General features: G+C 39.1%; 1 protein-coding gene across 16 annotated transcripts in view; it reads left to right on the top strand.

The window, feature by feature from the left end:
• The window catches only part of ADAM22 (ADAM metallopeptidase domain 22), a 267,397-nt gene extending 251,943 nt beyond the window's left edge, over positions 1-15,454 (top strand). For 15 of the 16 annotated variants that reach the window (XM_017851584.1, XM_017851576.1, XM_017851552.1 and 12 more), the window contains 2 exons: positions 5,465-5,588; positions 8,813-15,454. In XM_017851584.1, coding sequence (XP_017707073.1) covers positions 5,465-5,588; positions 8,813-8,833 — 145 coding nt within the window. In that variant the 3' untranslated portion in view covers positions 8,834-15,454. The remainder of the gene's footprint in view (positions 1-5,464; positions 5,589-8,812) is intronic. The other variant, XM_017851598.1, reaches the window with a different exon arrangement.
• Positions 15,455-16,015: the final 561 nt, after the last annotated feature.

The following is a 16,015-nucleotide window of genomic DNA, read 5'->3' as shown; positions in this document are numbered from 1 at the left end:
AATTTTACAATAAACTTTCATGTTACTGATTGCCATGTCTTGGGTCAACATTGAACAGATATCAAAATACATATGTGTTTTTAACTCTCAGCACCCGTATAAGGTGGACTCTCTCTTCCAGTGTACCATTTAGTTTAGTTATGTATAGTTTGAGAAAATGATTAGACCTACCTGCCTTTTAATTCAATCCATAACATTTGCATATGCCCCAAGGAAAGCATAACTCCTGCCTGCTCATAAAAATATATCCTGCTTTTATACCCCATCTTTCCCTCCTGCCCTGCCCCTCTGCTTGTCCCACACTTTCCCACACTTAACCTCATACACATACACTCACATTCAAACATCCCACCCTCATCTGTAGCTCCCAAGATGGCCAACATCAGGAAGACAGGTAAGATGATTTTGACTGTTATTTGGAAACTTGGCTCACCTGCAGTCCTATTTCTCCTTTCTATTTTCCTCAGGCTTGTGGGCAGATTGTAATTTGTACCAGCCATGGATCCAAAACAGAATGACTTTGGTTCTATATGGGTTAGGGTTTTTATTCCCAAATGGATTTAGCATTTTTGCAGCAATAATTTGTGAAATGGTACCCCGGAAGAGTTGATTCACCTCCCCTGGGTGAACTGAGTAGTTTATGTGGCTCTCAGAGAAAGAGGTCACGTTTCTTAAAATCAGCACTCAGGTCTGCCCAGAAGCCACATGACTAAATGCAATTTGGATGGGGAAATGCTTTAGCACCCCTGATTGCACGTGCAAAACTGCAAGGACAATTTTAGAGGGTTCCTTTATTTTCTATTCTAATATGAGATGTTGATTCCTACAGTAGATAGTGAAATTAAGAATTAATTGTTAAAAATCATATTTATGTTTAAAGGTTAAAGTTCTGTGGACAGTTACAATTTAACTGTCATTTTTGGGTTAATACAGGTGATAAGATTTGAAATTCAATACAGCATTTCTGTGGTGGTGGTAAATAATTGAGATGGCCCAGAACGTTTAACACAGTGATTCTAATGCAAGGGACAGTTTCATCCACTCTCTATCCAAGCCAAGCCTCACATAGGAGCCCCAAAGTGCATCCACACCTTGGCTTGTGCCTTGCCAACTCTATGCTTAGGCTCCAATCTGCTTCATCTGTGGCCAGGTCATTCAGGATTACCCTTCCTGTCAAAATCACCAGTGAGGGCAAAAGTCACCTTATTGTTTTTTGTAGAGACGTGATCTCACCATGTTGCTCAAGCTGGTCTCAAACTCCTGGGCTCAAGCAATCCACCTGCCTCAGCCTCTCAGAGTGCTGGGATTACAGCCATGTGGTGTTGGCTTTGTGGCATCCTTATCAAAATGCAATCTGCAGCAAACTGGTTCAAAATATAGTCCAGCATTTAAAATATAGTAGCCACACTGCTAGGGAGAACAAGGCAAATGCCTAAATAGATATTGAGTGATGAGAGTGCCTCTGCTGTGCCCCCTTATCCAGTTTCGATATGACAGTGGTTGCTCAGATTGTTCTCTGCACGAATTCGGGCCACCAGGAAGAAGCAAGTGAGATCAGGACAAGTGCATTATCTTGCCACACCCAGATCCTGGATGCAGTTCTGTTATAAGCTCTCAGAAGGTATCCTTACTCTCGGGTATTATCCTGTTGATTACTTACTTCATCAGGGTTTTCAAGTCCACTTCCATGATTCTATGGAATTTTTGGTGACTCTGAAAGAAAATGAATAATTACAACTATCATGTATCAAGTGCCTATGATATACCTTTATTCCTCACATCCTAAGGTGTAGGCATTCTTATTACCTTTCTGTAGATGGAGGAAACTGAGGTACAATGAGTAATTCAAGGTGGCACAGCTAGTGTCAGAACCAAAACTAGAGCCTGGCTCTGAATCTAAAATCTGTACCTTTTCCATTTCACTTTAATTAAAAGTAGCAGAGTGGATACTGATGACTTGAATCGTCCCTTACTACACTTAACAAATTCTCCTGGATCTAGGCCGGGCATGATGGCTCACGCCTGTAATGCCAGCACTTTGGGAGGCTGAGCTGGGCGGATCACGAGGTCAGGAGATTGAGACCATCCTGGCCAACAGGGTAAAATCCCATCTCTACTAAAAATACAAAAATTAGCTGGGTGTGGTGGTGCCCGCTTGTAATCCCAGCTACTTGGGAGGCTGAGGCAGGAGAATTGCTTGAACCTGGGAGGCGGAGGTTGTAGTGAGCTGAGATCACACCACTGTACTTCAGCCTGGCGACAGAGCGAGACTCCATTTCAAAAAAATAAATAAATAAAAATAAAATAAAATAACAAATTTTCCTGGATCGACCTACTATAAAACTCACATATGAACACAAGTGAATAAGAGTTGGACTTGTGTCCCTCTCCATGTGACTGGCCTGGTTTTTAGCCTGTCCTTGGGTGCAGAACTGAACTGAGGTTGGCCTTACAGGCATATATACAGAAGGTAATTCCAGGAAGTTTGATGTAGCCCCAAGAGGCACCCCAATCCACTGGCACACAAACATACTTTTATTGTGTAATTCTAATAGAGTATCCATTATGGTAATTATCATTTTTTAAAATACAGTAATGGACTGGGCAGGGTGACTTATGCCTATAATCCTAGCACTTTGGGAGGCCGAGGTGGGTGGATCATTTGAGGTCAGGAGTTTGAGACCAGCCTGGCCAACATGGTGAGACCCTGTCTCTACTAAAAATACAAAAATTACCCAAGCGTGGTGGGACACTCCTATAGTCCTACCTACTCAAGAGACTGAGGCAGGAGAATCACTCCAACCCGGGAGGCAGAGCCTGCGGTGAGCGGAGATCACACCAACTACATTTCAGACTGGTTGACAGAGTGAGACTCCGTCTCAAAAAATAAAATAAAATGCAGTAATAATAATGGTTGACTTGTATCCAGTGATGCACTTTACTTTTTAAGTGAATGAGCTGTGCTGGTGCCTGGCTTTAGGTGAAAGCCAGGCTGGAACTGCCAGGCAAGTAGTCAATCAAGGTCAGAAAAGAGCCTGGAGATAATTTTGAAGAAATGTCTTCCTTAGATATTTGTGAGACATTTTGAGTTTATTTTCCCTAAAGTGTTTTACCCTATTGTGGCGTCTAGTCCTGTTTTGACTCCTGCTCTGGTGCTCTCCATCCCCCCAAGGATAATCACTTTTATGCTGCCACATACCACCCAGCCTCCAGGACCCTTTCCCCTGCTAAAACTTTCCTGCTGGGCTTCTCTTCCCCTCGGGGTCCAAGGTGCCAATTAACAAGCATGTTTTATTATTCTTTACTTCTGTTTTGACTCCTGCTCTGGTGCTCTCATCCCCCCAAGATAATCACTTTTATACCCGCCTCCAGGACCCTTTACCCTGCTAAAACTTTCCTGCTCAGCTTCTCTTCTTCCCCTCAGGGTCCAAGGTGTCAATTAACTAGCGTGTTATTTTAAGAAGAAGTATATGTGCAATTTCTTTGGGGTTCTGGAGAAAATCTCCTGTTTTTGTTCTAACTTAATTGGCTTTGCCCATAGGAAGATATTTGAGGGGAAGACTGGACCTTCAGCACCCCTCATTGGAATGGCTTTGTACATGTACCAGGCTGGCCATTTGGACCCATGGCCAAACATTCCAACTTTAAGCTGGAATGACTGTGAAGCTAAAAGCTAATAGCTAATGATGTGGATACACATGCTGCAGCAGATTAAAAAGATGCCTCATCTTGCATGATCCCCTAAAGTAAACAAGATTTAATTATTTGTTTGTGTACCTTACTAGCTTTCCTAAACTTGGATATTTTATCAGTAGTGATTAGGCTAAAAAGCTGATGCCAGGTTAACAGTCCTCATTTTAGAAAGATGCATTTAAATATCTAAATGCAGAAGTTTGCCATCATCTTATATGTACCAAATTTGTTTCTTAAAGATCATAGTCCTATTTAAAGTTTTTCTAAAATAAAAAAATTAATTTCTCAATTAAAAAATATGAAGTAGTATATTGTTTTAATAGAACTTTAGAGAATTTGAAGTACTAGTATTAGTTACACCCATCCACTCTGCAATGAAGAGCATTAACATAGGAGAAATCAGAGAGCTGCTGTGTTCTAAGCATTCAGGCAAAGGAGTGGTCCTAGCCATTTTCAAAATAGGAGTTACAGATTAAAAGTGAATTGTACCATTCTTCATTCTTAAAATCTATCAAGAATGTTCACTACTACTATCTTCAGGTGTGTAGGAAAAATTATTTTCAAACTTTAGCTTGAATTCAGTGTCCATAAAATGGAAATTAGTATGAAAACTATGGCAGAACCAGAGCAAAGGATAATGTATGCATGCAAACCAAAATTTAAAACAAGGGAGGAAAAAAGACACCTTTATGCTGTTGAATGTGGCATAGGCAGTAGATCTTGACCTACCCAATGCTACCCCCACCCCTCCCAGCCAACAATCCCAGGCTGGGTCAGTCACAGCAGATGAGGTGCATTCTACTGAAATAAATACTTCTGCTGTAATGTGGCAGTGTAACCAGTTCAGCAATGTGGGTTTTTACCACCTTGCACTAGGGATTAAGGGGCAGTGGGTGTGTAGTGGTAACGTTTGTGAATGGAATAGGTACTACAGTTATCACATCTGTTTTTCATTGATATGTTATGAGTAGGCATTTTTTACTCAGCTGTTTTTTTTTTTTTTTCACTTTAAAGACAAGTTAGCAATAGATATGGGCTTGTCTAGTATGTTCAGCTTAGTCACAAATTACCACTACACATGCAAAACCAATCAAGTACAGCATAATAAACCAACAGCTTACATAGAAATGCTGATGGTAGGGACTAATTAGACCATTTTTGTATGTTCTCATCATACTTTGTTTGGCTGGAACTCTGCACTCCTTACTGCTTGCATGTTTACTAATTTATTAAAAGCCCTGTATTTGCCTTTGTTCCTTCACAACTAACACACTGGCCTCTGAATGCATGAGTGTTGTGTAAACTGGTGTGTGATTTAGCAACTAATAAATATATCAATTGTAATGGATTTTAAGATCTTAAGAGAAAATTGGAATTATTGTACTTAAACATTTTACATTAAGTGGTAAAATAAGGCACAATATTAATATTTTATACATGTAATTTACCATTATAAGCTCTTAGAGTAATTTCATCCCTTCTCCATTTTAGCTTTTATCTATTCTATAGGATACATTTTAGTGGCTTGTAGTTTAAAAGTATCATTCTATGTACTAACATTTAAATAATCCATTGCAGTCATGAAATTAGGAAGATAAGATTGCAGCATTTCACTGTTGAGAATGACAGAATGTCTTCCCAGTAGTTAAATCTTTGCAGTAGTGGCATATGAAAGTTAGAAGTCAGAGGGTTTGTTCTGAACCCACTTTTCAGATATTTGAAAAATGTTAGGCAATCACATGATGTTTATTTCATGTTCTCAACATCTCAGGACTTTATCTCCTGCCAAGTCTCCTTCTTCATCAACTGGGTCTATTGCCTCCAGCAGAAAATACCCTTACCCAATGCCTCCACTTCCTGATGAGGAGAAGAAAGTGAACCGACAAAGTGCCAGGGTATGTGGAAACCTCTTCCATGTGCTGACATGCTCAGTCATGATCATTTATCTATGAGTTTATAAAAGAGAGAGCCATTTTTCCTCCCTTGTTCCTAAGAAAATGAAAAATCAAACTTGAAAATAAGGAGATTCTTGGGACTTTTGGCTTCAGATTTATATTTGCAAATAGTTCAATCTACATTGATATAGTCTAGATACATTTTGTGTAATTAATTGCTCTATATTTATATATTATTATAGCTAATATATTAAAACCTTGAGTAAACAAAACACTGTATTTTTCTATATCACCTTTTACATTTTAATCACACTGCCACTCTGTCTCACAACATTCCTGAAACATATCAGTATGTGGAATTCGAGATACAGTAGAGTTTAGAGAGGCAGACTTGCCCTCAGAGACTTAAGTATACAACCAAAGAATAATTAACCGGCCGGGCGCGGTGGGCTCAAGCCGTAATCCCAGCACTTTGGAGCCCAAGGGCAGATCACAGGTCAGGAGATCAAGACCATCCTGGCTAACACAGTGAAACCCCGTCTCTACTAAAATACAAAAACTAGCTGGGCGAGGTGGCAAGCGCCTGTAGTCCCCAGCTACTCGGGAGCTGAGGCAGGAGAATGGCGGGAACCCGGGAGGCAGAGCTGCTGTGAGCTGAGATGCGCGCCACTGCCTCCAGCCCTGGGCGAAAAGAGCGAGACTCCGTCCAAAAAAAAAAAAAAAAAAAAAAAAAAAAGAATAATTACCTTTATTCATGTCCAGGCTCTGTTGTGGTCATTTACACTGTAATGTTGATCTTCTTAGAAATAATGTTGCAAAAAAATAAAATAAAGCTTATAAGCCTCGGCAGTTTTAGCTGCTGGTTAGACTTTTTGGTCTTAAGAGATGTTTCGGAATTTCTTTAATCCCAAACCTAAATTATGTGGTTCAAGGTAAACGTGGATCATTCAAATTTTAATTTAACTCAGAGTCAGTAAGAAGGCACAAATAATTAAAAGCTGTGTAGATCACTATAATCCAAAAGTCTTTAAAAACTACCAGCAGTGTTTTGTTAATAATAAAAAATTACCATTGTATGTTAATATGAGAAATGGTAAAAGATAACAAGACAATTCAGATTCCCAGCACTCAGCTTTCTGAATTAACAGAAGACTTCTTGTTAGATATCTAGTTGTTCATGATGTCATGTGTGATAATGAAATCTGAGACTGATGTCATTCCTGCCCTCCTCAAAGAATTGTCTAAGTGTAGCACCCGACTTTCTTTCTGCTAAATTGTCTGTATCCCTGTTTTGCTCCATCAAGTTAGGGACATTCCCTCAGCTGTTATCATGTCAGAGTTTGGGTTATTGGAGATGTTACCACACAAGAGCCTGTAAAAACGATAGCTCTCCAGAAAAAATGGCTGGCCCATGGCCCCTTTCCTGGGCTGAGCAGATAACTACAAAGACTCTGGCTGCTGCGATTGTTACGTGAAAGGTCTGACTTGTTCTATGCACTGTGGAACAGCCACATAAGCATGTGGCAGAATCCTACCAAATACACAGCCCCTGTCATTGGGATGTCTGTGTGGGCTGTAGAGAGTGGAACAAGCAGATCTTCCTGTCAGCAGCCCCTCTGTTACCACCACATAGGTGTGGGCCAAGGGATGCCTCATGCTGAAAGTGATGCTTAGCAATTGCTCATTTTATCCCACTGGGGTAGTCATGACATTCAGGTGTTTCCCAATGTTATTCATTTGTCCCTTCCTTCTTTCTCCTTTCTGTCACATATTATTTTTAATCTTTATAAAAAAATATTGAGGAAACTTCAGCTCTCCAAGGCCAGAGTCTAAACCCTTTAGCCCTCCAGACTATCATCTGAGCATCAATTCAGATCATCTTTGCTCCAGATCCACCACAAGCCCCATTTAACTCCTCTCCACCACCAGTGTCACCCATTCACGAAGATCCCCACAGTTCAGATGTTCATTTGGTTTCCAAGGGGTTGGCGTCTTTTCAATAAAAAGGACATATAAAGCAGACCTAAGGTAGATAGGATGGTGGCTTTACCACAGTCCTGTGGGGTAGGCACACTTGGGCATTAAGAACAAGATTTCCATGAAGATTTGGGAGAACATATTAAGGGAACCTATATAGAAACATCTACTTAATCACTTGGCTTTTTCTCCTTTTTCTTTCCCAGAAACTCATTATATATACAGTGACATGTATCAAATGTCCAGTAAAAATGGAATGTGGATGGAAATTGGATACAACCTAAGTCACTCTGGTCATAGCCTTTGTTTATGTTTGTAATAATTATATCTAAATTATATTGCCTGGAAACATATTTCATCAGCTTGATCTTTTTAAATTGGTCTTCCTTTTCTGGTGAACTGAGTTGCATTCATATCTGATCATGTCACACTTGTTATTAGTCCATTAAGGTGATTGCTGAACATTGTAGAATTTCGATCTGAACAGGGCCAATATAAAGAGCTCATGGCAAAAGCAAGGAGAGGGTAGGAGGGACAGCATGAATGAAGGGACATCCTGCCTTGAATGTATCATTCCACTGTGATACCTCAGCTCATGAGAGAGAACCATTTTTAAGGAGGTAGTGATAGAATTGGAGTGTATGGCAGTGATTTTCAAGTGGGTGATAGTGGAATTGATGGACTCACACTTCCCTGATGTCAGTGGTTTTCTGTTGTGGCTGCACAAGGGAATCATCTGCAAAGCTTTTAAAATATTCTTACGCCTGAGTCCCATCCAGAGAGATTTTGATTTAGTTGGTCTGGTGCGCTGCCTGGGAAGCAGAATTGTAGAAACCTCCCCAGATTAATGTGATGTGCAGCTGAGGTTGAGAACCACTGCTCTAGCTGGCTGTCTCGGAATCCTGGGGAAAGGAAGGGCATGTATAGCTTAAAAAATAATATTTTAAATTCTTTTATTTCATTTGAGACACAATATTTATTCAAAATGTTTAGTAACATTAAATGAGGATGTGATGGTTTTTGTATCAAAAGATGGCTGTTGTTAAAAAGGTTGAGACACAGGTTTTGAGGAAAGAGAGAGCTAAAAGTTGGAGTGTTTATTCTATCCACTTTTTAGACTTTGCAAGAGTGTGCATCCACAGTTGCATATATGTGGATGGAATCACTGAATCTTTTTCATCTCCTACTCAGAATACATCTGCTTCCTGCTTTCACAATGTGCAATTTTGCTCTTTTCTGTTGTGCAGCTATGGGAGACATCCATTTAAGATCAACTGTTTACATGTGATACATCGAAAACTGTTTACTTCAACTTTTATAGAAACCCAGGCTCATGGAATCACTGCAAATCTATCTGCTCTTCAGACAATACGAAGACCCTCTGAGATGCTACAGGGGAGAGGAAGCGGAGTCTCACATCTGGTTACCATTTTCTTTTTGTCATTGGCTTAGGATTTAACTGAATCATGACAAGAACTACTGAAATGTTACACTATAACATGGAACAATAAAGGTACTGGTATGTTAATGGATAATCCGCATGACAGATAAGATGTAGAAATATCCATAAAGTTAACTCACATGACCCAAATGTAGCAAGTTTCCTAAGGGACAATAGTGGATTCAGAACTTGATGTTCTGAAGCACATCCTCACTGTAAACAGTAATGCTATATGCATGAAGCTTCTGTTTATTGTTTTCCATATTTAAGGAAACAACATCCCATAATAGAAACGAGCATGCAGGGCTAAGGCATATAGGATTTTTCTGCAGGACTTTAAAGCTTTGAGAGGCCAATATCCCATAGGCTAACTTTAAACATGTATTTTAATTTTTGTGTTGTTTTTTACTTTTCATATTTATATTAGCATACAAGGACAATTGTATATATGTAACGTTTTTAAAATTTAAAAAAATGCAGCTGTTACACACAAGTGTATTTTGCCAAATGCCTAAAAATTCAGTCACAATCACATCATCGTCATCCATCCAGTGATCTTCAAAGACTATAAGCAGGTAATGTTGTAAATATAGTGGTCAGTGCTGTAAATGTGTCTCTCCATAATTGGTATTTGTCCAAAACATGTGATATCCCTTTAACCTGTGCACAGTTTGGAGGCGCAGTTTTATTGAGTAAGTAATTGAGTGAGAGAACAAAATGCCCAGCAAAACTTCTGGCCTCCACAGTTTGCTGATGCAGGAGCCCACTCTGCTCCTGATGGGCGGCTCCCTGGAAATCATCCATCCCATCCATCCATCCCATCTCATCCCAGTGAGCCAGCCCCTCAGCAATGTGTCCTGCTGAGATTAAGCAAGTGCACCAAAGACACATGAGACCACGTACTGCCAGTGAGCTGGTAGCTTCTGACTTGCCAATACTCTAACCCTTTGTGGCCTGAAGTTTTGTTCCTTGACAAAACTTTTCAGTCACCCTTATCTGTGAAATGAATGACTTGTTTTAACAAAAACAACTTTGACACTATTGATTAAGAATATTTATCATCACTGGGATGTGAATCCCAACAAGTCATTCTGCACTCACTCTGGAGCAAGATGATGGAAGATTCTACTGTTTGAGTTGGGTAGCCTCAACCGTTCATAAAGGGTTAAGTTAGATCTGAACCACAGAGATGCAGTAACTACAAAGCTACACTAACAGCTGGCAGGGGGAAAGAATCTGATGCTTTGAACCATGTATTTTTTAATCCATAGGAAAATAAGATTCTATTTTAAAAGACCCTTCTTTAAAACCAAAGTTTGATAACTGTTATAATGGCAGATCTGTCATTCCAAAAGAAAGCTAGCTACCCTAGTGAGGCTGGAGATTGATGGGCTCAATCACATGGTCTGCTCTGAAGTATACTTCTGATTTCCTAATTTTCTGTGTGTTCTTAAGAGGCATGGAACCTGCAGACAGGGTTTCGGAAATAATCTCTAAATTTGATCCTTTTCCATAGTATCCATGGACAAAATCCATATCATCTTCATATGTAATCAAATTGATTACATATGATGCCCAAACTGAAGGGCCGAGTTAGAAGGCAGCATTTTGTGCTTTGTGTTTATGTCTTCGGTAATGGACCTCTCTTTTGAAAGTCTTTGAAATGGTTGGAAAACAATTTAATGATCCAAAATTACATAATGTAAAACAGCATTCTTCATGACAGGAAGGGATGTGATTGTTAATATGACCATAAAGCAATCCATCAGGCCAAGGTTTGGGTGAGTGTTGGGCACTGTTGCCACATAGCTCAAGCCAAGAACAGAAGGGCAGACAGATTGAAAGATGTAGCAAATAAAGTGACTTTTTACCAAGATCACTGTAATGTGCACTGAATGTTTCCTGGTATTGAGTGTATAAAAGGCTAATGCTATAAGGTTTATTTTGACTATAAAAGAGTTTATAGATTTGAATATAAGGTGCCTCATGTAAATATGCTTCCTAGTTACAGGTACACAAACTCTAATTTGAAAGAATCCACAAATGGCTAGCTGAGAAGTTAACAGATCTCTGTCTATCATCCATCCGTGTGTCTTTCTTCCTTCACCTATTTTTACATGAAATTATTATTTCAAATGAAAATCATCATCATGTGCCTTTTGGGAGACATGGTTGCTCTAGAGGTATATAGTTTGTAATTACCCTCCTTGGAAGCTCCACCTTCCTGTGGAAATGAGTAAAATTTTATGTTTTATTTTAGAGATTATGATTTTAGGTATATAGTAACTTTAATCTTCTAATATAGTAACTTTAATGTTCTATTCTTGGAATCTACTCTCCCATGTTTAAACATTCTTAGAGCCATTTGTGATATTCATTGACAAATTTGTAGTCTCAAGGGAGAGTTTCAAGAAGTATCTGTATGTATACTCATGGTTTGGGGTTCTAGAGGCATTACATCTAAATATTTATGACTTTTCATCCACTGAGGTAGGTAGCATTAAATATATAAGCACAGCATTATTTCTCTTTAAATATCTATTTTGAAGAGAAACTTTGAGGCCATATAACAGTTTATATCATGCAACTAATATTTATATTTCCCAATCCACTACAAAATCATTGCTAAGCAGAAGAGAGCAGTTACTTGGCCTTTATGTTTCATTGTATGCCTTTTCTCCCTCTTTCTAAAGTTTTATGCATTGATAAGACTAGAGATTGGCACCCAGCTGCCCGAGATGTTCCATTTATCCATAGTCGTCTTTGTGCAGTCAACCCTAATTTAAAGGAACATTTAAATCTCTCCAGTAAGTGTCAACAGGAAGGCATGGGATAGCAGGGAGTCCTTACGGAGTGGACTGGCCACATGAACTGTCCTCTGCATCCAGCCACTCTTTAGATGGGAAGTGTCATGGTCCTCTGAACGCTGCAGGCTGGAAATGATCCCCAGGGCACATGCAATCTGTGGAAAGGAATAAATCAGACAGTGCAACATGATGAGGGCTTTCAGTTTGCTGTGGTTGCTGTATTTTTAACAAGAAACCCAGAGCTTCGATTAGGAATAACCTATCAGAGTTGTTCCTTTAAAAAATATTGATGAATAAAGCAAATGTGGGCTTAAAATGCCAACTTATTTTTCACTGTGATATTGGTGCTTTAAGTGATGCCATAGTTTGTCTCTTTTCCCTTTCACTTTAAAAAGAATTTTAAAATTGTGTTTGTATATAGGGTCAGTCTGGCATAGAATTTCTGAAAGTAACATTAATAGGGTTTCTAAAGAAGTTGTCAGTAAGACAAAATTAGATATTCTGTGCACTTTCCAAGAAGGACTCTTTATGTTTGAATTTCAAAACAGGCTTACATTTCTTTTCTGTTGATTCCCTTGCATATCTGCATAATTTAATCCTGTCTATTGTCCGAGATCTCTTATGGCTACTTTACCTGTTACCTTTTTTGGAATTTTGTTCTTTATGTTTTACAGTTACCTTTGGACCAGAAGATATATGATATTTTTATTCATTTTTTTCAGTGTTTTAAAATAAGGTTTGTTCGTTTTATCCATTCATTTCCTATTGTCATGTAGTTCTATTTTAACCATATATATATAGTACTTTAAATAAATTTTCTTATGTTATTATTTAGCACAATAATAAATCCTTATCTAAATAAAAGACTATTTTACTTTATTTTACTTAAAGGAAAGATAATTTATTGGCAGGATATTGAGTAGCTTGTAGAGTATATGGGAAGGGGAGAGCCAAGTTAAGAACTGGCAGGAGTGAGGAGGGATGAGACAGCTGCCTGCACAGTCTGATAGGACACATCTGGCTGCTGCCACTGGATGCCCACATGGGCAGCATATCATAAATATCACCCTACCAGTTGGTAAGTTGGCATGAATTTTCCATGAAACGCTCTTGACTCCCGTTTGCACCGTCATATCTACTTTTTATGCACCTAATTATATTTTTCCTTTAACTTTTATGGTTTTTTTTTTTTTTTCTAAAACTGCCACCTAAATACCTTTCCACTCTGTTAAATGTATGGAGTCAAGATAAATTTCTCACTCTTGCTCTGCAGCTTAAGATGTATAGGAAGTAAACACTTCCATGGAATAGGGCTTAATTTGGGGCTCAGATGTTTGGTTTTTTTCCTCCTTAGATGTTTTTGAATGGATAAGACTACTCTGGTTTTGGAAGCAGCAACTTTTCTCCTGACCTGGAAGAACTAAGGACTTTAATAAACAATTTCCCGTTGATAGTATAATATAATGAGGGGCCCAATCTGCTCTTGTGAAAATTGGCCCAGCGGCAGGCAGCAGCCCATCCCAGCTGTGTGTGAGTAGCCCTGCTGTTAAAAGTACACCTGCTGGGAATTGTTGGCACATGCTCATAGCATATGCTCTGGGGGGAGGTGCTTTTAATTCCAAGAGGAGCTTTTCTATCACATCTGCAGATGCAGAGCAAAGATGCAGCAGGACTTTAGAAAACAGGAGTGTTTCTATTGACATTTTATTCATTGCTTTGTTAGTCCCCCAAATGGAGCATCTTCTGGTTGTTTGTAAGCAGAAAAAACAAAACATTCAAAACCAAAAACCTAATTAGTACTTTTGTCCTTTATATCCATAGTCTGACAAGCAAGCAAGCATCCTCACGGTGAGATTTTGAGGGATGCTTCCAGAACTGCCCTGCTTCCTATGTAGCTCCCCCTTCAGTAGCTGTACAACTCTTTCCTCCTGACTAGGAACTTCTCTATTGTGGAAGTCAGTTCCTTTGGCTAAGCTGTCCCTTGAGAGAACCCTAGGATGCCCTAGGGAGTACAGGTGGCAGGCATCTTTATCTTCGCCCACTGGCACATTAGCAACTTATGCAACTTAGGAAGTCACTGGGAGATGAGTCCCAAGAGGGTGAATTTCAGGATGGGGAGGAGATAAGAAGCAGAGAACTTTGGGAGATCATGGGGCATTTAGTCCTGGCACAGATGCAGAATGAATATCCACAGGACGATTCCTGAAGCCAGATACGCAGGAGAGCACACATTGTCACAAGGGGTGTGATGGGAAGAGAGGTGCTGGATGCCTAAGACAGACTTGTGTGCTTGGCAGATTGACTGAGTGTTGACTCTGAATACTTTGTGGTCCAGTCTATGATAGGTCAGTCACTCTTGCCTGATGCATCCCTGTTGCATTGTTCATAGAACCTGTATCATATGGGGAAGCTTCAAGGCTGGCAGGCTTTTCATCAAGTAATCATCATTTCATGTTCTTAAGTATCCTTGAAATCAAAACCAGGCAATGTGTGTTTTTGGTTTTGTTTTACAAAAAGGCATACAATGAGACCAATTCTTAAGATAATGCACATACAGAATCATCAATAAAGTTTCAAAGAGTTTATGAAGAAAAGGTATTTTCCTTTCTTGTAAAAAAATGTATTATATATATATAATATGCTGATCTGCATTCACCCTAGGGCTTAGCCTCTTGTTTTATGAATTTTCAGGCTGTGATTTGTGTTGGATGGTTAAGCTCTAAATGCAAATAGCCCCAATCTTTAAATATAGCGGTGCTAAGTTGAACAAGTAACACAATACAGAAAATGCTGATATGAATTAATACTTAGTAATAATACAAAAGTTCTTGCTAAATTATATATGTGTATCACTGCCTGATTAGAAACCCCATTTTCTTTCCTAATCCAGCACAAAATCAAACTCTGATTCTACAACCAGTCTTTTAAAGGGCAAAATGACTCAACACCTTTGTTTTGTATGGAAAACTTTTTTTTTTTTTACACTAACTGCAAAAGTGCTTTAAAAAAATGTTTATTCAGGATAACTAAGCATGTACTCCTTTTTTAACTTGCTGGAAGACTTGCCCCTCCAAACTAGCACCCCCAAAAGACAACTTCTTTCAGAAACTGGGTGTTTTACCTAAACATAGTAGCTTAAATATTAGCCAGCAGTAGGTCGGCACTAGTGTTTTCCACGGTTATCACCTTTGACAGGTGATGTCCATCTATAAATAGTGGAAGCCACCCCATGGGGAGGTGTTAATAGCAGCATGGTTTCACTTTTGGTAATCAGGTAATCATGTGTATATACTTAGATTCGCATTATTTTAACATTTCTCTGCTACTCTGCACTTCAGGTTCGTTAAGCTATTTTAATAATTACTGGGGTTCTGGCAAACACCAATGGAAATGTATATGGCAACTGCTTTCCTGAGCAAGTGTAATTTGTTTTATGGCTGTTCAAGTTATAAAATTGCTCTTACATTGTAGGTAAACAAAATCTTGATGTTTTTAAAGGTCACTGTAACCTAAGGTTCAAATTTCTGGCACAGTTTTATTAGTATTCACTTCGAAAGCTAATAAGATACCATGGTTTTCTATGTTACTCTCATTGTAACATTAGTAAACTGACTTTCAATAAAAGATTTATGTTATTTTGATGCACGACTCTTTTCTCTTTTTTTTTTTTCTCCCAGCCAGTTTCTCTTTCAGAAGCTTCGTTAGGGGTACAGTCAAGGGATTTTTTCTTTTCTGTTCACTGGTGTCCCAGAAGGGGTCACTAACATGATGAGAAATTGAGAAATATAAACCCTTTAGCAAAGCCTGAGTGCTCAATTTGTTGCAGTTTCCTCATCTGGATGGCAGAGGTAGTTTACTTATTTATCTGTTTGCCTCTCCTCGTAAGCACTTCCTCTGTCACCCTAATGAGGATCAATTTCCTCTATCCTGTCCTGTAGACCAGGCGGTGGTGCTTAGTTAATAAGCTCACCTGTGCTGCATTCTAAAGCACTGAGCCTAGGATGGGCTCATGAGTTCATTGCCTAAAAACTGTTCCACCCTGGCAGTTTCATCTTCCAGGCAGGCATTTTACCTGTCCATCATTATTCTGGCATTTGCAGGGTCCTTGCCATCTGCTCACAGGCTGCATAGGAAATAAGTTATAAGTAGTCAAGGTACTGTTTTAATGTGAGAAAAAGAGAAGGAAGTCATTGTTGAAGGGC

The sequence above is a fragment of the Rhinopithecus bieti genome, unplaced genomic scaffold (genome assembly GCF_001698545.2).
Source record: "Rhinopithecus bieti isolate Rb0 unplaced genomic scaffold, ASM169854v2 scaffold_1558, whole genome shotgun sequence".
Lineage (NCBI taxonomy): Eukaryota > Metazoa > Chordata > Mammalia > Primates > Cercopithecidae > Rhinopithecus > Rhinopithecus bieti.
This window is presented reverse-complemented; position numbering and strand designations above follow the sequence as displayed.